Source organism: Euwallacea similis, chromosome 30 (assembly GCF_039881205.1).
Source record: "Euwallacea similis isolate ESF13 chromosome 30, ESF131.1, whole genome shotgun sequence".
NCBI lineage: Eukaryota > Metazoa > Arthropoda > Insecta > Coleoptera > Curculionidae > Euwallacea > Euwallacea similis.
This window is the reverse complement of record NC_089638.1, coordinates 1,945,107-1,968,683: the sequence shown is the minus strand read 5'-3', so window position 1 is coordinate 1,968,683 and position 23,577 is coordinate 1,945,107. Positions and strand designations below refer to the sequence as shown.

Here is a 23,577-nt window from a genome sequence, read left to right as displayed (position 1 = left end):
AGATCATTGACTCCGTGTCCTCCCTACTGGGTATTTTTCTATACTTGCGGAATACACCAAAGTTGTGATTTTCTCAATCGGACACGCATATTTATTCATAATTACAGTTTTATCGCCGAGAGATTTCCACCACAGCATTAGTTTTTCTTTGAATTTCAACATTACTTCTTATACAGGGTTTGTCAAAAGTTTGAATTCGGTTTAGATAATACCTACCTACTTACCTTAGAATATTTAAAACGCTGCATGTTAATGAAATTTGGTGTACTATGAGTTCTAATTACGCCCGATCTACTGCGAAAAATCGAAAACTTTGCTATGTCCTAGATTTTTTATTTTAACTGAAAAAGTTTTGGTATCTATAGAATAAATGTAAACTTAAGAATAACACCTGCTTTATATTGAATTGGGCATAATTAGATCCGATGGTGCCCTACTCGAAATTTTATGAAACCCCTCCTTACTTAGTTGCTCGTCCTGCAACTCGGATTAGTGCGACAATGTGTCGTCACCTTAGGAAATTTATATTCTTCAAAAATAAATTATCATTTTCTTATTAAACCTTATTAGGTACACCTTTTAAGTAATAGTATTTAGTTCTCAATGATGACCTTTTTACATCTGCTTTTCTTTAAACCCTTTCTTGTTCTTTTTCGCGTGAAAACCTTTAAAGATGCTCGAATTTTTCTCTTTTAATTCCATATTTTTTTCCGTAATCTCATTCATTTTATTGTCGATCCTTTCTTCGCTCTTCGTGCGATCGGACCACCATCTCTTCCTCTCTACTGATGATACTCTGTTTTGTCTGGTACTCATGGTACTGCCGCACTCATCTTCGACAAAATCTTCCGGTTCTTCTTGGGGAAGCTTATCGTACTTATGTCTTCTGGAGGTTCTGCTTGTAAAGGGCATTTCAAGTTGTGTGACGATTTTCTGGGCACACCTGAAACTCAATTATCATGTTTTATATCTCGATTGAAATTGAATTTTACCTAATTCTTGTAGAAGCTGGGGGTATGCTGTGCAAAGGACTAGACTCTCGAATTGGAGGCAGACGATTGATATGATTTTTGTCGGGTCTGCAGTACTCCCTTAAAGTAATTTTCATGTCTTGTGCTTGAGACCTAAACCAATGAACAACTTAAAATATGATACTACCGAATCGGCGAATTGCCGAAAACCTTCTAATAGCTCCAGTCATGGGTTGTCGTGGGTAAGCCCCTCCCATGCAATTCCCCCCACAACATTTTTGCAGTCCATGGATGTGGCCTTTTGGAAGCACTCCTTCGGAAGAACTTGAACTGGAAGATATAATAGACGATGTTCTGCTACTAACACTGTAAAGGCTGTCGGATTGAGGAACTGAAGAATTTCGTGATGTCATCGAGTAGCCCGAAATGGACGAAGGTAGTTTTGGAACAGTCTAAAATTGTGATGTATTAATGCTTCTGGATATTTTCTGGATTGAATTAAATTACCTTTAACCTCAATATTTTGGCTCGACACACAACGCATCTCAGAGGAAGTAGTCTCTGCGATACTGCAATTTGGATGGTTTTGACGAAACACTTTCTACAGACCACTTGGTGTTCGCATGGTGCAGTTTGCATGGTGGCTTTGGCATTAATGCAGATTACACACTATGAATGAAAAGTGTTTGTACTGTCGGCAACTTGCTCATATTTTGTGTCGCACGATTATGCCAAAAATGTATTCCCAATCATGTGCCCCAGCTACAATCTATGTAAACTGATGAGAAATAATGACCTCGTGGATGATAAAATTCGAAGAATTTATTAAATTCATTATACATGGTGGTCCAACGAAAACTTTGCACCTCGATTTTTAGTATTTAACATGAAACTCTGTTAAAATGCCCGGCCCCATTGATTTTTGGTTCGAAGGCGACAATTTTGTTGCATTTTCAACCCTTCATCTTCAACCCTTGAAGAAGGGCGAAGGTTACCTCCAACCTCCAAAATTTCTAATGGGAAAGGTTGTCAAGTGATACCTCATTTTAAAGGTAGTTGCACTCTGATTATAATTTCCAAGTTTGAAGTCATTGTCATTATTCCCGTTAATATGACAGCTTGTCAAAGTCTGTGGGGGAAAAATGTTTAGTTAATAATTAATTTGTCATAATAAGAGCTGTGGGCTTCAAAATGAGAGTTTAAACGCACTTTGACAAGCTGTCATATCAAGGGTAATAATGACAGAGACTTCAAGCTTGGAGCTTATAATCAGAGTACAACTACCTTTAAAATGAGGTATCACTCGACACACCTTCCCTTTCAAAATTTAAGGGTAACTGTTACCCCTGTTTAGAGGTTGAAGTTAAAGAGTTGAAAATACAATAAAAAATTGTCTCTCTCGAATCAAAAATCCACGGGTTGGAGCGTTTTTACACATTTACGTTTTAAATACTGAAAATCGAAGTGCGAAGTTTTCGTTGGGTCGCTCTGTACATCTTTATTGATATTCCAACAATAAAGACTTTATAGTGCATTTTCAAGAAACATCGTAAAGCTTTTTTTGTAGTTGAAAAAACAAAGAATTTCAAATACTTCCCGAAATATTTCCGGACGCCGTAAAATTCCGTTAGAACGAAAACTCTAAAAGTTGCTCTTAAGTTCTATGGGTTAAAAATGTCTCATTTTTCAGTTTTTTGCTCTTAGGTGACTAGAAAATCAGTGCGGGATGTAAAATACGTGGGTCAAAATTGCCAGGCGGTGGCAGGTTAGGCGAAGGTAAGTTAAAATGGAGGAGGCCTATTTCTTCCCCCATCTTACCTACACAAAGTTTCCGTTATTTACCTCCTCTTCTCTGCATGAGGCAAGTTCGGGCTCACTCTCTTCTAGCTTAGTAAGAAGTTTTTCCTGAAACGAAAGTGATAATTTGATCAACTTGCAAAGCAACATTAATCTAAGCAATAATAGTGGTCACACATATTTTTGCAATGTAAATTAAAACATTAACAAGACAAGAATTTAAATATTCCTTTTTTGATTTACGTAGTCGACACAATAAACAGCTCAGATCATTCAATTCACCACGACCGGTAGTTGCAATGAAATGCATGAAGTTAAATGCGTTTCGAACCACTAAACTGCGAAATACCAATCCCGACCGTGCCCGTAGACTGCTTTAATTTCATGTATAGCAAAACATGCCGACTGTGCCTAGTCGTGGCGACCGATTCATGCCGATTCATTACGTGTGGTCCTTTATGGAGTTCACGTAGTAAAAAGGCTCTACTCGGCACAGTTTTAATATACATGAAATTAATGCGTAGTAGGAATTCGTAGAATCTAAAGTTATTGAGACGCGATGACGTATTCAAATGTTGATTCCGTTTGCAGTTTTTTTAATTTCATGCATTACAAAACATGACTGTGCCGAGTCGAGTCGCCTGGTTCAAAAACAGTAGCTCTTAAATGTATATCTAGTGAGTCAGGATAATAAATTGATCAACAAGATACATGGTAGGTAGATATTATATACTTTACAGCGGGGAGAAAACTGCACTTTTAAGCATTTGTTAGGAGGAGTAATTGGAAGTTATTCTTCGCGTTGGATGAAACAGAATTGGCAGCTCTCTCATCATTCTCCGTGACAATTAACAATTAGTAAAATTAATAGTAATTACATTAAGTGAATTGATGACGATCTAGGTATTGACGCAAATCCTCTATTTTAAAGGAAGCTCATTGTTAATTACAGTTCGTTCTATCATGGAATAATTTTGCATTCGGCAGTCACACGTGGGATCACGCGGGCTCGCCCGTTTTATCGCAAGTGTTATTCCTGGGATCTTCTCACAACTACGGTTTTTGGGTGCTGAAATGGGCGCGTGGGAACCCGACCTGCGCAACACAACCGTAAAACGGGCGCGAAATTGCATTTAATGTTATAACACGCCAAAAATATGTTTTTTGCGACTTAATGGCGAAAGAAGCTGTAAGGTAAGACAATACTTAGTGGAACAGCCAAATAGAATAAATTCAATATCTGCCTATTTCGACATATGCGAAAAAATACCGAAACATGTTAATTTTAAATTATAAAATAGCATTCTTTAAGGTAAAAATTTTAAATTTGAATTTAATCCCCTTTGCGTGACAATTGCAACCCCCAAATTTTTAAATGGGAAACATGGGTTTCTAATACCTCAATTGAAAAGTTTTCTTATCCTTTATTCATAATTGCTATGGCTTGAAATTTTATTGCAAAGAATAATATTTTTAAAAATTATGTAATTGATGACATTTTCTACCATAAACTTAATACTTAATAACCAATACCATTTCATTATTAACAATCTAATAAAATAATAAAACAAATCAATCTCAGTCTTCTATGAAACGTTCAAAACGCATGTCTCAAACCTCTTGGCAGTATTCTGTCCGTAAATAAAAATGTTTTCTAACATTAATCAACATGTGAGGCGTAATCGATCTAATCGCAAGCGTTATTCGTTTTTTCAAGTCAGGTAGATCGCGTAGTTTAATTTTGTACGTCATACTCTTCAAATATCCTTATAAGAAGAACTCTAATGGAGTAATATCAGGTGATCGTACTGGCCATTCCAGCAGTCTTCACTTCCCTATCCATCGATATGGAAAAGTTAAGTCGAAATACATCGAAGTGGATTTGTTTTGTTATTTTATTACATTATCAATAATGAAGTGGTATTAGTTAATAAGTTTTTAGTTTATTGTAGAGAATTTCGTCAATTACATGAATTTATAGTTTTTCTATGATTCTTTCAAACAAACTTTAAAACCGTAGCAATTTTGAATAGCGAACGATGATCTTTCAAATATGTAAGATATCACAAACCCATATATCCAATTTAAAAATTTGGGGGTTGCAATTATCACGCAAAGGGGGTTAAATTTAGGGATGACATTTTTACATTACAGAATGTAATTTCAGGATCTAAAATTGACGTGTTTCTGTATTTTTTTCACATATGTCGAAATAGAAATTGAATTTATTCCATTTGGTTGTTCCATACCGTATTATAGTTTTACCGTCTTCTCAATTTCATGATAAATTCAAGGTTTTATTTCATCTTTATTAAAGTCAGGCTAGAATTAAGCCATGGAATCTTAAGTTTAAGGCAGTAGGTAAATAGGCGCCATTGATCATAATTTCTTTGGGTTATCCTTTCACCTTGAACCGTGACATTACCTGCAAAGGCACGAAGCCTGAGCAGAAACCTCCAAGAACGAAGGAACGAGAGCAGAAGTTATACAAACTCCTTGGGAATTGCAACTCTCTATAGCCTTTGCTATTATTAATCCAAATTACGAAAAATTGGTGTCGTCGAAAAAAGAATTTAGAACGTTTTAAAACAAGGTGCCACTCGACATCCCTTTCCATTTAAAATCTTCAAATTCACTTACAACTCTGCCAGATGGGATATTTACTTTCACAATAATATGAAAGGAATATGGCCCCCCTTAATTCTAAAATTGACGGATTCGAGCGTTTTTCAATTTTCTCCAGCAGACGCTCACAAAATCAAGTAGGAAGTTTTCGACGGAACACCCTGTATGTATCTCACCATAAGCGGACACCATGGACACACACCATGGACTGGACCCATGGAATTTACTGGTCTTTAAACGAGATAATAATTCAAGTTTATTAATGGTTCGGCCTAATTTTTGTGCGTAAATTTTGGATTGTATGCGGTCTATATGACACAATTGTTCGTTGTCGGTTCGTTGCCACACTGCGATTTATTAACAAAACCGTCAATTCGGCAAAAAGCGAACTAGGAATCTATTTACGTAAATGCGTGTAAATATGTCAATGTTGCCCAAAGTTGCAATTACTGAGAACACGATTACTAAATTAGTAACATATAATTATTTATACATTGACCACATCATTTAGTACTTCGAAGCGAAAATGTGAATCGGTAGTTTCTTTAAACATCCGCTATTAAAAATTCTAAATAGCTTTTTCCTAATTGCTTTTATGTAGAACTATAATGAAGCCACGGAACAAAAAGGTACCTGTTGTGCGGTTCTGCGGTACCTACGTGCCTATCAGCATACAGGGCGCATTTAGCTGAATGCTTTAGAAGTATTTGGAGAACCGTGAAAGCCAGAAAATCACAATTTGGGATGCAGCCGTTTGAGCCCGATATTTATAGATTAAAATATTTTCAAAACGGCGGCACTTCCAGAAATATCGGAAATTGATAACAACTTTGTTATTTTAAATGGAAAGACTGTTTTTTTCATTTTTTTTTATGATTCCATTTTGATTTTCAGGTCAACCTTGTGTAACGCACTGCTAACCTAAAGTGTCAACTTTCGGAGATAAAAATTGTTTTATGCCAAAATTGGAAAAAAATTTCTATATGAAAAGAAATTATCATAGCGGAACTAACAAAAGCAGAACAATAAAATTTTGCAGGTAAAAAGCCAAAACGCCGCACTTTATCCTTCTCAATTTTGATTTTGATAATCGTCTACAGGGTGGTCTGGTTAATAAGTCGGACTAGACCAATACAAAAATGCCGAAAAGTCATTTTGTTCAAATGGGACGCCCCATATTTTATTACACGGGTTATTTCATTTTGCATTCAACCATGTAACATTTTCCTATTCTGACATAAGATTTCTTTAAGTTATCCGAGTTTGAAATTTGAAAATTTAAAAAATATATATTCAAAACATAATTGCTTGGTGCTGTAATATCCTTAACTGCATGTAGACAAATAGTTTTAATAACTGTTCGAAATGTCCACCATTTGTTTATAAACATTTTTCTGCCCGTAAGTATACCTGGTCAAAGCTCAAGTAACTCAGAAAATTCTTATGTAAGAATAGGAAAATGTTACATGGTTGAATGCAGAATTAAATTGTTTTTTAACACTCGTAATCAAATACCAGGAGTTCTATTTGAAGAAAATGACTTTTGGGCATTTTTTATCGACCTAATTCAATTTATCTTGCAGATCAGCCTGTAGATGATCATCATAATTGAAGATTTTTGCCAATTTTAACATAAAATAATTTTTATCTTCGAAAGTCGATACTTTAGGTTAACAGTACGTTACGTAAAGTTGGCCTGAAATTCAACATGGAATCATAAAAAAATGATAAAAAACATGGTCACTTCGTTCGAAATAACAAAGTTGTTATCAAATTCCGATACTTCCGAAAGTACTTGCATTTTGAAAATGTTTTCAGTCAACAAATCTTGGGCTCAAATGGCTGCATACCAAATTGTGATTTTCTAGTTTTCGCGAATCTCTAAACTCTTCTAATGGTCACTCATCTAACGATAACTTTTATGTTAAGTCTTCTTTGGTACAGCCACTACACAAAGATTCCCACGAGCTGATAGTTAACTTAAACATACGGCCTTCGTTATGCTCTTGACACAGTACTACCTTGCCGGAAGAAATTTAAAAGTTTACGCAGCGTAGAACGATAAACGCTGATTAAAATCCATTTTGGTAATGATGCACATGATGACATTCAATTCACTGCAATAAAATTACTACTGTAGAGTTGATTTGTTATTAAAAAAATGACTTTATACCAGCGAAAAGCACCCATAGTTTTCCTTGAGCCTCGAGGGTGGAGCGTTTCGGCTCGATCTTTTTGTTCTTTGTGTTTAACTTTGGAATTACCAAATTTGGTCCAACCTTGTGCAGCATTGTAGAGATGGTTATTATTATTAATCCCCTGTATTGAAACAGTGAAGTGTTCACCTTTAGACCATCATCGTACATGTTGACCTTCCAGAGGTCACTTGCTTCCCGTGTATGTATCACCATTTATAACAAACATGTTAGTTAGAGGCAATATAGAAGCACAATTTTTTTGGTCCCGTGTTTCAGTGAATTAAGTGAAAGAAGTGAATTTGTAAACTCGTCATTAACAAATAAGATTCAGAAGTCCATTAGTGGTTTTAGTGAGTTTTAAGCGATTGGATTAGATGTCTATGTTGATGGCAATGGTGAATGTGCTCATCCCTTTAGTTTTATTGTGAAATTTTTAATGAGGTAGGTAGTAAGTTTTCTTCCCTTTAAAATCACTTTTCGAGATTTGGAGACATACATATCTTCGTTTTAACTGGAAGAATCGTCAATATAGTACAGCGAATCTTCAAAAATTTTCAAAGACACATGCAGGTAATTTTTATAAATCATCGTGTTACTTTCGAACAATTCCAAATTATTTTTAAATAAGTTTAAATTGTTTTTAAATTATTTCCAAATAGGTAGTTAATTCAGTTCCCTGATACTTGTCAGGTCCGTTTTCTAGATGTTAATTGGTGTTCTGTAGACCTAATCGTTTCTAATAATTAATTTTTGTGTAAAATAAAGGACTAGAAAATCAATCTGAAGTTAAGACGCTGAAGTGAACTATGAGTATTGTGTCGCTTTTAATTGGAACCGGTATCAACCTGCTTTACATACCGTTTGCGGACTATAGGAGTGGAAATTTTGTAAGTGAGAGTGGTGGAACTAATGAACTCATTCCATTCTCCCCATTGAATTTTTTAAGGAATACCGCAGTGTGCTCAATCGTACCCGTTACCTTTGGTAAGTACCATTCAAGATATGATTTTCACATGGTATTTAATAATAACATGTTCTTGAGTGAGGCAAAGAAGTCCCAAATTTCAATTTACAGCAACAAGTGCTCAACCTTATTATATCGGCTTTTACTGATTTATGTGTTGATCGATGAATGTCACTTTATTTAGCATGGATCAAGTTTAGTTGTTTGATAATGTGTTGATTAGACATACCAGTAAAATTAAAACCTCATGGCAAACGCCTACAGTGCGTCTTTTACGCAAAGAAGCCATTTTCTGCCTTTATTCAGCGTACATGGTGGTCCTAAAAAATTATTAGTCCAGGGTTAACTGGATGTCTGATTTCTTCTTATTGCAACTCTACATGCTTAGAACTACGTTTTCCGTGTAATTCTAATCATTTTCGATGTAATATAATCCCCCCGTGTGCCTTCAACCCTTTTAAAGAAAGCAAATAGATAAGGTGCTCAATTTTTTTTTGCCACCCTGTAGGCATTGAATGAAGCCATGCGCTTTCCTATCAGTATAGTCGACAGGGATTTCGCAAGGCGAAGAAAGCCAGGTCCCACAATATGCCACGAGTTAGACAAAATAGCATTTTTTAATGAGTTTCACATGCACGATTTTTTCTAATCTGTACGATGACTAAATTAGAGGAATGGGGCAGAAAGTTTGAAAGGATTCAAGCTGGACCCTGCACTGGTAGAACTGCAACAACCAATATTGCTATTAGACCTGTTTATTATTAACTGAGTTGTAAACTGGATCTCCCCGTTTTCATTATGTAACTAGTTGCGCAATGAAACCTATTTAGTCACCTGATTCAGTTACAAAAACTGTCACTTTATGTGTAGAAAAGTGAAAAAAATTCTTTCGAAACACGCTCTCCTGACTTTGAATTGGAGTCGTGCAAAACTTTGCGAACGCCCTGTGTGCAGTTGGTTAAATAATTCAACTTTATTAATGGAAAGATGGGTTTTAACTGAACATCCATTACATTAAGGAATTAACCAGCAACAGGTTGCTTTCAAAGATGCCTTGAAACTAGAGTAGTTCGCATCGTGGATTTTATCAGTGTATCAATTTGGTAATCTCGAATAGTTAATTAATCATTTACCTACGTGAGCTGATCTCGTCTGCTTAATTTAACTTAAAACAGTTAAAATTCCCAGGCTTCAATTAGCGCCTGAATATATACAGAAATTTCATTAAAATTAGGCTTGTTTTATGATCAAATATTCAGTTTCTGTCAGATAAGGATGGACAGCATGGGGATCTCGGAAACGGTGATAAACACAAAGTCGCTTAAATTAGAAAAAAGTTGCGTAATTTATGGTAAATTAATAATTTGTTGTTATATCGGCTAAATTCCGAGTGGTTGCGAAGATATCCGGAAAAAAAACAAATTTAAAGATTTTGATTTTTTAAAACAACTCTTATACGGTCACGGTTATAGGAATGAAAGTTTTACATTATTAAGACACTTTTTTGAGAAATTCTCAGCAGTGTTGTCAGCTTTCTTGTTAAGTCCTTACTTTTGGAGATAAATTGTTAAACTTTTGATTTTCATATAGGCGCAATATCGAACATTTTTAAAATCGATATAAAATTCCCTTTTCGGCCATGTGTTACGTTTGGTGTCTTTCTCAGAAACTCTATGTGCTATAACCATTAAAACATTTTTTGATAAGTCGGCTATTATTTTGACATATAGCGATGGTACACATTAAATAAATGCTATGGAAACGTCAAAAATATTTTAAAGTTGTAAAACCTCAAATTTGTTTGACGTTTATATAATTATGGCTCAAAATTGCTTCTCCAATGAAGAGAAAATTGATATGTTGTCATGCAATGTATTACATCACGGAAATTGTGCTGACGCTAAACATATGTATGTATATAAATCTGTTTCCAGAAGGAAAGCAGCCTGAAAAATCCATATCTAAAAGACTGATGTTTAATTTAAAGGAATATGGTTCAAGCATTTATTTTTTTACTTTGTACCATCGCTATAAGTCGAAATCATAGCTGACTTATCAAAAAATGTTTTAATAGCTGTAACTCATAGAGTTTCTGAGAAAGACACCAAACGTAACACATGGCTGAAAAAGGAACTTTATGACGATTTTAATATTGGAAATATTCGATATTTCACCTATAAGAAAATTCAAAGTTTAACAATTTATCCTCAGAAGTACGGACTTAACAAGAAAACTGGCAACACTGCTAAGAAATTTTCAAAAAAGTGTCTTAATAATGTAAAACTTTCATTCCTCTAACTGCAACCGTATAAGGGTTATTTGCAAAAAACGAAAATCGCCAAATTCGTTTCTTTCCGGATATTTTCGTAACCATTTGGAATTTAGCCGATGTAAAACACATTATTAATTTGCTTTAAATTGAGCAACTTTTTTCTAATTTAAGCGATTTTACATCTATCACCGTTTCCGAGATCCCCATGCTATTCATCACTATCTGGGACAGACGCATATGGATCCAAAATGAGAATTCTCGTCGAAGGAAATTTGCATTGTTGCTTACTAATTATTGATTGCTAGCAAAAGAGAATTAAAAAGACCACAAGTTCTAAATTAACAAATGAATTAATAACTTTCGAATTTTTGCGATGAACCTCGCAGGATGCTACCTAGGCGGCTGTTATGTAACTATTACGTCTTCTTACACAACGATAGTTGTCTCTGCCGAATGAGGTATATTCACTTCAACTTATTGATATTATGATAATTATTTCTTTATAATTAATGAAATATGTCCAGCATAAAAAAAGTCTACTGAACCTTTCACCCATAAAATCGTGCAAATCTGCTCCATTTATCCCAAAGAGATATTATGTGGTTCTATTTTTTTGCAGTACCGTTCTATCGCAAATCTATCAACTTTTGAAATACAAAACATTAATATTCTTCCAAATCGTCAACCAGAAAGCTCCGCGATTTATCTCCTTGCTAACCTGATTGGATTTTTATCAAGCTTTTCCGCATACATGACGGAATCCCTAGGGATTGCTCGATTCATCGCTTTTCCGACTCACATAACTAAATTATCGGAAAACAGGAGGCGAATAATGATTCTGCTAGATGTCTACCAGTTTGCTTTCGAAATAATATTATTCAATTTATGACAGAATATCGTGTTTTGATGATTTCAGCTTGGGTAATCTTAAAAAATCAGTTCTGAGTAATAAAGTATCGATATACAGTGTGTCTAAAGTAAGGATATCCAGAATGGGGATCTCCTAATAGATACAAACTTGGTTAAATGGGAGAAAAATTCGCATACACCATGTAAATAGATCTATAAAATTGTTTTTGGTTTTTCAGTTATTTGGAAAAAAACATACATTTTTAAATTTTCTTCCCAAGAGAGATAAATGAAACAAACATCACTTTTGCATTGCAATTTTTTATAAGTTTGAACATGTTTGGGTTTCGGTTGTATGTATGGTAAAGCGCTTCGTTTTTGAGATACAGGAAGCATTGAATTTTTATCTTTGTAAATATTCTCTCTCACAGTTTTTGGAATGTTTGGTCGAAATTTGTCAACAGAGTTAAATTTACGATATATTTAGAGCGATATAAGATTAGACCCCAATTTACCCTATCGCATTTTTTCTTGTTCCCTACTACCTAGTCGTCCTTAAAATTAATTTTTTTTCATTCATAATTTTTGTTTAATCCATAATTCATTTTATAGATCTTTTCGCATCGTGATTTCACGCCTTGGAATTCGCAACTTTTCTCTTATTTACCCCAGTGCCTGTACCTATTACAGTTTACGAGATCTCCATCCTTCGGATACACGGTATTAGTGGAGCAATTCTTTGAAAATGGCCGTTTTAACAATCAGCAAAAAAACTCCTAACATTCTCTCCAAGCCTTCAACACTCAAATCTACTCACTTTAGAGGTGCTTATTTATTGATTTATTCCAGGTGAAAATGAAATAAAAATCACAGCCATCCCACGCGGGTATTGTACTAACTGTTGCCCCATTAAAATTTCAAGGGACATTAAGTTTGTCCTTTATAACAAGTTCGACGCCAAAAAGGGCATATCAATTTCCCCTTTTAAGGAAGAAGGTGCCGCCAGGAAAGCCGGTGTAAACCCAAATTGGAAAACTGTAATATTCATACATGGCTTTTCCGAAATTAGTCCAGGAGAGAGCGGTAGCACTATAGCAAATGGTAAGAAAGGGTGAGACGATATGACATTTCGACATTTCTATCCTCCTACTTCCATTCGCGAATATTCGCGAATAATTCCCAAACCTCTCGAACGGTTTGCTTACTTAGCGATAAAACTGGAGTATTAGCAGAACATCATCCCGTAGAGGGTTCGCACTCTTCATCAACATCTGCTTACACATGAAATTTTACTTCCTGCTCTCAGTATATTTCTCATTTCAGCATACTTATCCAGAAGTGAAAACTACAACATAATTTTACTAGACTGGGGCAACTTAGCATCCTTCCCATGGTATCGAACTGCTGTGCAAAATGTGAAGCTGGTAGGAAAAGCTTTAGGAAACTTTATCAAGCTTTTTGACCAAACTGGGGAAATACCGGTTAGCAATCTGCATATTGTGGGCTTTAGCTTGGGATGCCATATTGCTTCAATGGCAGGCAAAGTTTTGCCTAGTAATATTAAGATACCCAGAATTATTGGGTTAGATCCTGCATTTCCAGATTTTACTGCAAATGGTACGTAAGGAAGTTTATGAATAATACGAACGCTATACATATATATTTTGATTGCCAGTGAAATAGCTCACAGAGAATTGATTGAATTTGTAATTTACAAGCGAGGCATGGGTAAGAATTTAAAGAGACTAATTTGAACGTTTCGATTTGCTATCAATTTCCTCGTTAAATTGCGTTCCTGCTCTGCTAACCCTGACGAGTACTTCGCTTTAAAAGCACGATTTTCCAGTTTTATTTCCAATTTTTGTTGTAGGTTTCACGAAAAATTGCCTTTAAAAAATCATCACTTTATTTATCAAAACTTGAAAACCAATTTTTAAGTATTTTGCTAATTTTTAACTTTTCAAAACTTTTAGATATGACAAAATTCCGGATTCACCTCGAGAATATCATTTGTTTTACCTATCCCTATATTGATTCTCTGACTGAGTTCACATTGTAGCTTTGTCAACAACACTTCTAATGTGAGTTTGATCGATCTGGAAATTGTCGCTGAATAGTCGAGGTGGTCTTTGTAGCTTTACATTTTTTGCCTATTTACTGCCCTTAAATGGTCGCTGGTTCGCAGTTAGATTGGAAAAATAGTTCATTATACACCCAGAGTGTGAAATGCATTGTTTATAATACTATTTTGTATGACTGCCTACTACTGGATTGAACTGAATTGTATAGAATTACAATAAATTTGCCTAAATTAAGTATAAATTGAATCCAAAACGCAAAAAAACAACTCATCTTGAATCATAACAATGTCGTTTCGCGTGAGTTTCATTTTGTTTCCATAAAAAAATTGGTTTATCTTATTTTTGGCTCACTCTGTATAAATGCAGATTGATCCGCAAACTGCGTAACTAATTAACAATACAAATTAAGAGATCTGAACATTTTTCTTAGATGAGAAAAATATATGAATTTTATATGAACCACTCTTACAATTTACACCCTGCCAGTTATATTATACGTAGTTTATGCACTTTATATCTTTTTCACCAGATATAGTCTTGGAACTTCTTAACTTATGGCAATAAATTTCGATTTAAGATTAGTTGTAAGGTGTCCAAAAATTATGAAAACTGTATCGAGAAATGAATTGTCAAATTCGAGGAATTTGAGCAATATTTTCACTTTACTACTTGCTGGACCATGATATATACTACAAAACAGTGAATTTTAGTGTTATTGGATCGCTAATTGGAAAATCAGGTTTGTTTTTAAATATTAACGTGCTCTTTAACAAATGGTCACATCTTCAACGTCGCCGTCATATCTAAAATGCTCCTTTGCACCTAATTATCAAATTTTGACCAAATTGCTCGATTTTTTTCAAAAATAATAGGCAATCGTTTCCAATCTTTTTGGACATATCATATAAGTGAGCTTTAAATTTTAGATCGGCTGAAAAGACTAGTGCCCACGGATGCATTATATGTGGACATAATCCATACAGATGGAGGGGTGTTTGGTATCCATGATCCAGTTGGACATGCCGACTTCTATCCTAATGGAGGAACGGCTCTTCAACCAGGATGTCAACCCGTTTACCTGGCACGAAATCAGCTCGCTGATCAAGTTTGTATGAAATTTTCTGGAAATGTATTTAATGAGCAGTATTTAACGTTGCACATACCGTGATTTAAAGAACTATTATTTTCCGATATTGGTCTGCAGAATCTAAAAATGTCATTTAATACAGTCTTCTAAATGTTGAAATACGGATAACGTTGGTGCTTAAGTTTCTTCTGAACAACCTTCTGTTATTCCCTCAGGGTAAATAAAAAAGTCATGTACGAGTTATACAGGTTGTCCGGAAATAACGTCAAAATATTTTGGGAGGTGGTTCTGGAGATTAAAAAAATAATAAAAATTCTTATAAACATACCTCAAAAACTGCTTCTTAAAGGCGCTTGAGAATCCCTTAAAGAGGAAACTCTGAAGTTGTTTTTTTCGCAATATTTTCGAAGCGATTTGCGCTAAAATTATGAAATTCGGTAGACATTAATAAGCTGGTATGAAAAAACTTTTTTTACTAGAATCATCTTCCAAGAAATTTGAACGTTGTTTTCGGCACCCTGTATATTATTTAAACATTATTTCCGCAATTGTCCGTGTTGAACAGATCGCACTGCAGCGTCCTGTATATGGCGATTTTAAAAAACACATATTACGCATAAATGCCGACAGATCTGCTCCTAAAATTGCTGAACCTACCCTGATGAGACTTGACAAAAATTATAATTAAATCGGCATCAGCGTTTTAAAAAAATAATAAAAAACAAGTCTAATTTCGACATCCTGTATTTGGGGAGCAGCAAATCCGGACATATGTTTATAGGCACTTTTTTTCTTATTTTCACTCAAGGAAAATTCCCTTAAAATTGCGCGCTATACTTAAAAAACGCTCTATATATTAATCTGGAATATCGTGGTGTTTTAGTATGCAAATGGATTTTTAAGTCATTCAAGAATCTCTCTTTGTATTCAATTAAAGTATAATACATAAATATTAAAATTTCAAAACAAGAGTTAATTTTTTTATATTTTTCAGTGGCTTGCAACCATATAAGAGCATGGCGACTTTATGCAGAATCAGTTAGAAATCCAGAAGCATTCCCAGCTACTCATTGTGAAAATTGGAACGGTCCCAACAACAACTGCAACTTTACTACTGATGCTTACATGGGATTTGGGAATCGGTAAGCCTTAATTTAACTCAGTTTCCCTCAATGCCCAATTGATGAATGATCTATATTTTCTCTTTTAGAAATTCTATTGGACAGTTTTACCTACGCACGAATTTCGAGACTCCTTATGGTTTAAATGCCGAGCAACAGATCGAATAGGATGTGGCTGTGATTTTTAGAATTCTTTTTTTTTTTAATTTTAACAATGATAGTTTTTGTTTAGACTGAATACCTCTGAAATTCGATTTAATAAGACTCGCTTTATTGAAGAATAATTCATTTTACGCCATTGTGAAAATTCACTATTGAGCTTCGAATAAAATATGTAAAAACATTTGGGACCAACCCAACGTTTGCGAAAAACATACTCCTACATTAAGCGGCCACATATACAATAGAGGGATCTGATTTAATAGTCAATGAAAGTCGGAGAGTAAAATTGCCTTAAAACCATATATTTCCCAAATTGCATCGCAAATTGGGCCAGTGTGAGATTTGCCTTTAGAAGAAATAATAAAGTGAGTTTAATAGAAAAATTAACATACAGCTCACCGCTTTTGCTGTCGAGAGATTTAATGTTTAAGTAAGTAAGAAAACTTTCCGCTCTAGTTATGTAATTAATCATGGAATGGTTTTTTTAGCGTCGGCATTTTATTAAAGAAGAGCAAGGTATTTTTTGCATCGTGGAGAGCAATTCAAGTTAAAGAAAAAACCCGCCACTTCTGGCTGGGTATGAACCAGCAATCACTAGCTTTCACTATACTGCTTAGTTCGGCCTACCGTGGTACCATTTTTCGATAAATTTAAGATTAGTGGTAGGAAGTGAGGGATGTTATGGTGGATCCCAAAAGAAGGTTCTAAAATCTTCTATTTCCTACTGCTAATCTGAAAGTTATAGAAATAGATAGACTGATAGACTAGACGAAGCAGTGCAGCGAAAAATAGTGATCGCTGCTTCAAACCCAGCCAAAGGCGGCGGGCTTTTTATTTAACTTTCATTACTGCCTGCGGTACCAAAAAATACCTTGTTCTTCATTAATGAATCTCTGATGCCAGAAAATCAATTCAAGATTAATTACCTATATCGTCGTAAATAAAAATCCTTGATTATGCCATTTTTCTGCAGATTTATCATTCTACTAAACACAATATGGCATCACCTCGTATACATCAGAGATATTATGATAAAACTCAATGTGAAATTGTTAGCTTTGAGTCTGTTTATGTTCGAAAAGCGACAAATAAAAATACTCATAGCTTTTGATATTTATGTATATCATAAGAATCTGTGGCCGTTCAGCCGGCTATTCTCATTTTGCCTGCCCACTACATCCATCAAGTTAAAAATGGATACCCTGCCACTCAAAGACCGAAAACTCGATTTTCGCAAATAAAATTACGTCTATATCATTACGTCTTCAGGTTTTACGAACAAATCACCAATGTGTGTATGTTACAGTTTGCCGTTTCTCGAGGGTAGATAGAGACAAGACTAAAAGCAAATTTACCCTCATTTTATTTGGCACTATAAAATGATTAAGGTCGCGTGTTCCGTAAAAATCAATTCATTTCTACTTCAATAATGCGATTACATCGTTTAGTCACTTCAAGACAGAAAATTTAGACTGAGCTAGAGATACTATAGAGTCCGCTCCATTTACTGCTTGTTTTTCAATTAACGCTTTTCCTTTTGCTGACTTTACACCCAATTTAGCAATTGAAGAACTTGCACGGAAAGCTAACAGAGGGGTCCCCCTTGAGGAACCTCCAAAGAAACTAAGTATGGGTATTCATGTATGTACCACATAGAGAGGTGACACCTCGTCATGACGTAGTTCGTGATAGTTCAAGCCTTTAATGAAGAAAATGTAGGAAAGTTGCACCCCGCGACTATTGGGATTTGTGCTGGATAACACGCTCCGCATCAAAGACTTTTAAATGACAGCTGACGTTATTTTTTATAGGACTTTTACCCAACTGTTGCACAACTGTTAACTCTTCTGAATGCGGCCATGTATGAAAATATATCTTCTAAACAGGGTTGGTCATGTGTTCCAGAACATTTCAGTTACAAGTGAACTAAAGAAATTTGAAATTAGTGGTGCTATGAAAGCTTCCTTGACAAACATCATGACTATACTTAATCAAACAACCTAACTAATGTATGTCATAATACCTATCATCATCACCCCCATCAAAACTCGATAGGAAAATGGCCACAAAAATACTAAAACCAGGTAATATTCGCGTCTCGATCCAAATGCGTATTATCGGGAAATTTATTAGGATAATTCAACTTTGAAAACACTTGACCTATATCCTCAATTTTGCACAAAAACCGGCTTCTAGACGTCAATTCAAGTATGTATTTTGGGTGCCAGCACACGGCTTGGCACTTATACAAGTTTCCTTATGAAACAAAGCCCACTGATCTCCCGCTTACATCTGCAAGGGTGTTTCCCTGTCGAAAACACCGGAATCGATTTGTTTTGATACCAGGTGCCAGGTTCAAACTTATTACGAACAAGAACAAAGCGCATCACTGGTTAATAATGTAAGAAATCATTGATTCGACTAGTTTATTAAACAGTTAAGTTCATAAAGCCATTGCATCTTAGAGGGCACATGTGGTACTAACCCTCCTAATAGAAGACTCCAATTCTGATACTCCGTCAGGAGTACGAATAATAAAACAAGGGAAACATCGCTATAACACCGCAGTGAAATGTCCTATGTAGACTTCAAAGGCTCGTGTGATTATGGTAGTGCTACCAGTATCAGTCACCACTGCCATGATCGCGAACGTGTTTAGGAAGACCAATTTTTACCATCTAGGGAGGATAATCGGGACTGCTGCTATAGCTATAACTATAGCTATAACTATAGCTATAACTGCTGCTATAGCTATAGCTGTAACTATAACTGCTGCTATAGGTGCTGCTATAGCTCAGCTTGATTACCTGCCTCTAAATACAAAATTTTATATTACTGAGATCTATTAGGTCCTTAGGTGAAAGCGAACAATTTCCTAAGTCGGTACCAAAATTTGCACCCACACATGCTCCTGTTATATGCCTCTTTTTGGTGGACTTGTGACTTTTGTGCTGTGGACTTAGTATGTCCCATGAGGACACTTTTACACGTATGTTATGTGAGACCAGAGAGGTAGAGATGGAGTGCACCACATTGAAGTCCTTTTTCCTGGTATGCTCCGTGGGGAAGCCCTTAGATTGCAGGAGGTATAACTCCATGCAGGAACCATGTCCGTTTAGGGAAAAAGACAGGAAAGGTCGCAATTTATTAAAACAAAAAGTTGGATGCTAAAGAGCATTTTGTTTGCACCCAAATTCACACTTTTACTACTTTTTTTAAATTTACGTATTTTTTTGGTTTTGGTAGATTTTCGTGTTATTCAAAGTTCAGCACAGTAGACTTAAACTTAGCTCATTGGGCAAAAACTTATTGGCCAGCTTAATTTGGCAGTAAATTTGCCCCATTGGTGTTGAAACGATTTAGATCATGACTATTTTATAACAATTCAGTATCTTCACACCCATTCTGAGAAGTTTGCGTGCTTTACTTGTTTACTGGTTACATTATTAATTTCAGGTTGCACGCAAACAGGAGCAGGTATGGAAGGCGCCAGAAGTGACTGATAGTCTAGATAAAGTTAGTTTAGGAAAAAAGTTTGGATTATAAAATAATATTTTCACATTTCTTTTACCCACGCCAAGATTGGCGATGATGATGAATGTATTTCGTGTTTGATGAACAGATATCTTCATTTTAATTCAGCTAATCTAACTGAACTAAACTATGAAAATTGACGTTTTAGCTTGAAAACAATGGAGGAATGTTCAGAATATTTTAGACAAATTAACAACTTCGAATAAACTTCTTCGGTTAGTCAATATTGCCTATCAGTTCTTTCTTGGAGGGATTCTATAATCAAACTGTTTGATCTGGAAGACTCGAAAAAGAAATAGTCAAATGATGTCAGATCAGGCGAGAGTGGTGACCGTTCATTATGATCTTGCTATCCGAATTATGTAAATTCAAGGTGCTCATGCCAAAGAGATTGATGATATACAAGGTGCTAGAAAAAATTAAGCCAATTCGTTAGCTATATATCGCACGAGAAACTCCAAAACGACACATGATATTATAAAAAATGTTTCTTTTTTTCAAAGTATGTATGCATAACGGAAAGGTCTAGTTTTCTCTAATATCCTGTATAATTATTCTTCTAACAGGTTGGCCTCCTGAGATCGTCGTCTACACTTTCAACATACATAGGTGCCATAGAAAAAGAAAAAATAATACAGAGAAATACTCACGATTTTGCCATTCAAATGCTGCAACTCCCTCTCTGCTAAGCGTCTTGTTGCATTTTCTTTCCTTTTCCTCTTATATTGACTATACTTGTAAAACAAATACATTCCAGGTAAAGCCAACACAACAAACGGCTTTATGAGGGGATTGTGACGAGGTGGGTAATGAAAAGGATTTTCTTGAGGATTTCGGGCAGCCTCCGGCATTTTGATATCTAGAAATAAAAATGTAGGTTTTTTAGTCACTTTTAAACATAAAGAAAAATACGGAAGTGTACGAGATGACTTCAAGATAGTTCGATGCTGCTCACAAAATGCCGCTTTAAATTCCAAAATTATCAGTTTTGTTCCTTATCAAACAATTACTATTTTTTTCCAACACGACGACGTGGCAAAGTTTTTTACGGTCGCAGTCAGCCGGCAAGGAAAACTTCCTGCTGGCCTTATTTTGCAGGCCTGAGCATAGAAACTAGCATGTACTATCAGACATTAATCGAGAGATAGGAGTGGTGACAATTCTGGCCTCTCGGGAGACACATAATCAGATATCTATAGCCCCTCCCAATTTGCATTGAAATAACTTGTATGCTAGAATGTATGTTTGAATAAATGAAGGATACTACGTACCGAGGAATGTTATGGACAATTGCCAATTTGTAAATTAAACCACGCGCGTGGAATATCCGAAATATTCTGAATCTTATTGAGGAAGGAAAGCTGGTATGGATGTACTGGACACGAGAACTATACAGGGTCGGAGATATGTCGTAAGTGAGTGAGTATTAGCGAAACTCTACGAGATAGAGCGTAGTTTTATGGCATCTTATAAGTGTCCCAAAAATATTCCAAAATCTCCAAATTAGCAAGTCCAATTTTCAAGGAGAAAAATTTTTCGACAACTATTCAATTTAGGTATAGGAAATGTCTATAAAATTCAACCAAATAATATGACGCAGAATCCAAAGATAAACCTATATATACCGGGAGACCCAAATCGAATGTACTTTGTCACATCTTACTAAACAGGCCTGATAATGTATTATCTGACATCTCTTTCAAGTCTTTTTGTGTTATACCGATTTTATTAAAAATTCCAGGTAGAAGTGGAGAATTATATAAAACTGGATTGTTTTTAAATTACCCTGTATAATAGAATTTTGGTGAAAACAATACCATCATAGAAATCAATTTTGGCGTATTCGAGAATTTTTATTTTTAAATCTACCAAGAAAGTCATGGAGGTGAATCTTTTTGATTAGACCACTCTGTATAAACAAGAGACAGTTAAAATGTCAGTAAATATCGAATGTTCTCCCTCTTTAAATATGCTTTATATAGAACATCTGTATTCCATGTCAAGCTGAAATATTAAGCTGTAATGTAAAAGCACTAAATTTATTAAAAATCCAGGCCCCATGGAAATCGATTGCTGTACTCCTGTGTAAACAATAGATAGTGGCAATAGCTGAATTTCACATATGGGTAAAATAGAAATCTAAAAAACGTCAAATTTTAGAAGGCTTGTGTCAATGTTTGACGTAGTGAGGGTAGACAATACTAAAATTTGACATTTATTAGATTTATAATCTCAATCATACGTCAATTTCAGCAACTATCGCTATTTCTTATTTGTACAGAGGCAAAACATTAGATTTCCATTACATCCCCGATTATTATTAAGTTGAAATAGCATATATATATTGGTGGTACAGGGTGGTTCCTTATATTTAGATTGCTTCTGGCGAATTTATTATGAAAGATGGGTAAAAACTTTAAATATAAAAGTTGTAGGACTGCTCCTATATCGCCAGAAACTTTATGTTTCTCGGCAGTTTATTGGATATTTTTCCCTGATTCTAAAAATATGTAATATATTGACAGTTGGCTCAGCTACTTTTGTATTATTTGCATATATAAAACATATTCAAGATAAATGTGATTCAGTATCTCCCTTATAAATGCAAAAAATTCAAAAACAACTTGACCAAACGTCAACTTGTTACAGATATCAGAGTCAGAAAAAAATCTATCAAAAATGTCAAAAAACATATTTCATTAGAAATTTAACTTAAATTTTCTTTTATCCTGACTTACATTGATCTTTTGTTTTTACCAATAATATTTCCTGGCGGATTGCACCAAAAGCAATTTAAATCTAAGGAAACACCCTATACATTCCAATATCACTATAACCGCTAAAATATTTGGCAATGAATTATATCCAGTTTCATGAGCTCAGATGAATTTCAGAACAGAGCTTTAGCTAATAATAAACGAGGGTTAACGGCCCTGCAGGATAATCAACTAACTCTAGCCTTTATATTTTTACTGGGCATTAACATTCACATAAGCCATACCTGCTTGTTATTTTAAGATGTCTTAAAAACGAAGTTACATTAGTAGATCTTATAAATTGCAACAATTCACTGGGAAATAAATAAAACAGAAGATAAAGGAGATTTAAAGGAGAGACGGAGATATATGGTGGGAAAGAGTGCGAGAGTGACGGAAAAGCAAAATATTTACGAAATCCTGCATACGCTGACTCGATTGGTGAATCAGCGCATAGCCCCACCGACCGTCGCGACGCGACGCGTCCTTTAGCATACTGCGGGCTCTGTGAGGGTTGTAGGGTCTTTTTAGGGATGTACGACACAGCTACGTTCCAAAATGCTATTATTATGTAAACTCCTCTACCCAGTCCTCGAATAAAGACTTGAATCGTATTTAGTACTTATCTAATTATGTTTATATTGAGGATATTAGAAGTTATAGGCTTGTTATAATCTGCAATTAATTGAGTCCGACACGAACTTGCTAAGTAAAAGGAATAGGTAAATAATTCGAAGGACATTCTGTCCAATAGAGCTCCTCCATTAATTACAACCGCACACGCTTTGATCTATAACTAGTTAGTTTTGTTCAATATTTCCAATTAAAGGATACGAGCAGTTTTTAATTTATGTATTTGGCTGTTTTGCGCTCGTGTCTTCTTTTACTGATAGCCTGCCAGGGAAAATAGTGATTGATTTTACTAGCAATTTATAATTTTTTTCATCTGAGTTTACAGCTTCACAACATATCATATAACGTGAATTATTAAGAAGAGGTCACGATAAGGATTTAAAGAAGTAAAAAATCGGCCAACTTGTTCCTTATTTCTTATTCTTATTATATCTTATTTGCTGTATAAACCCATTCTTATAAAATATAAAATACTACGTTTTGACAGGAAGTTGACAGTTGTGGGTTTCAAAATGACAACTTCAAAA

At 35.0% G+C, this 23,577-nt stretch overlaps 2 protein-coding genes and 1 pseudogene across 4 annotated transcripts; 2 read left to right on the top strand and 1 right to left on the bottom strand.

Annotated features, from left to right (window-relative positions):
- Positions 1 to 376: 376 nt before the first annotated feature.
- Positions 377 to 22,901, bottom strand: LOC136417773 (uncharacterized). The gene is made up of 7 exons (XM_066403578.1): positions 22,663 to 22,901; positions 20,312 to 20,520; positions 2,814 to 2,876; positions 1,479 to 1,640; positions 1,182 to 1,423; positions 993 to 1,124; positions 377 to 943 (listed from the first exon to the last, which is right to left on the bottom strand). Exons 2-7 carry the CDS (start codon positions 20,510 to 20,512, stop codon positions 616 to 618), a joined length of 1,128 nt encoding a protein of 375 aa, XP_066259675.1. The 5' UTR covers positions 20,513 to 20,520; positions 22,663 to 22,901; the 3' UTR covers positions 377 to 615.
- Positions 3,751 to 16,349, top strand: LOC136417814 (lipoprotein lipase-like). 3 transcript variants are annotated; one of them, XM_066403622.1, is made up of 7 exons: positions 3,751 to 3,962; positions 8,357 to 8,575; positions 12,526 to 12,777; positions 13,000 to 13,293; positions 14,684 to 14,866; positions 15,839 to 15,986; positions 16,055 to 16,349. In XM_066403622.1, the coding sequence occupies exons 2-7, from the start codon at positions 8,398 to 8,400 to the stop codon at positions 16,131 to 16,133; spliced, it is 1,134 nt and encodes a 377-aa protein (XP_066259719.1). In that variant the 5' UTR covers positions 3,751 to 3,962; positions 8,357 to 8,397; the 3' UTR covers positions 16,134 to 16,349. The 3 variants fall into 3 exon arrangements, with proteins under 3 accessions (XP_066259719.1, XP_066259720.1, XP_066259721.1); XM_066403623.1 differs by lacking the exon at positions 3,751 to 3,962 and adding an exon at positions 7,500 to 8,032; XM_066403624.1 differs by lacking the exons at positions 3,751 to 3,962; positions 16,055 to 16,349 and having other exon boundaries at positions 8,313 to 8,575; positions 14,684 to 14,862; positions 15,839 to 15,980.
- LOC136417743 (malate dehydrogenase, mitochondrial-like) lies at positions 18,187 to 19,090 on the top strand (annotated as a pseudogene).
- Positions 22,902 to 23,577: the final 676 nt, after the last annotated feature.

Coding starts and splice junctions, on each gene's coding strand:
- LOC136417814 (XM_066403622.1), top strand. CDS start 8,398: ATGAGTATTGTGTCGCTTTTAATTGGAACCGGTATCAACCTGCTTTAC. Junction 12,778..12,999: donor CGGTAGCACTATAGCAAATG/GTAAGAAAGGGT, acceptor TTCTCATTTCAG/CATACTTATCCAGAAGTGAA. Junction 13,294..14,683: donor TCCAGATTTTACTGCAAATG/GTACGTAAGGAA, acceptor TTTAAATTTTAG/ATCGGCTGAAAAGACTAGTG.
- LOC136417773 (XM_066403578.1), bottom strand. CDS start 20,512: ATGCCGGAGGCTGCCCGAAATCCTCAAGAAAATCCTTTTCATTACCCA. Junction 2,877..20,311: donor AGCATTTGAATGGCAAAATC/GTGAGTATTTCT, acceptor CTTTCGTTTCAG/GAAAAACTTCTTACTAAGCT. Junction 1,641..2,813: donor CCTCATGCAGAGAAGAGGAG/GTAAATAACGGA, acceptor TTTCATTCATAG/TGTGTAATCTGCATTAATGC.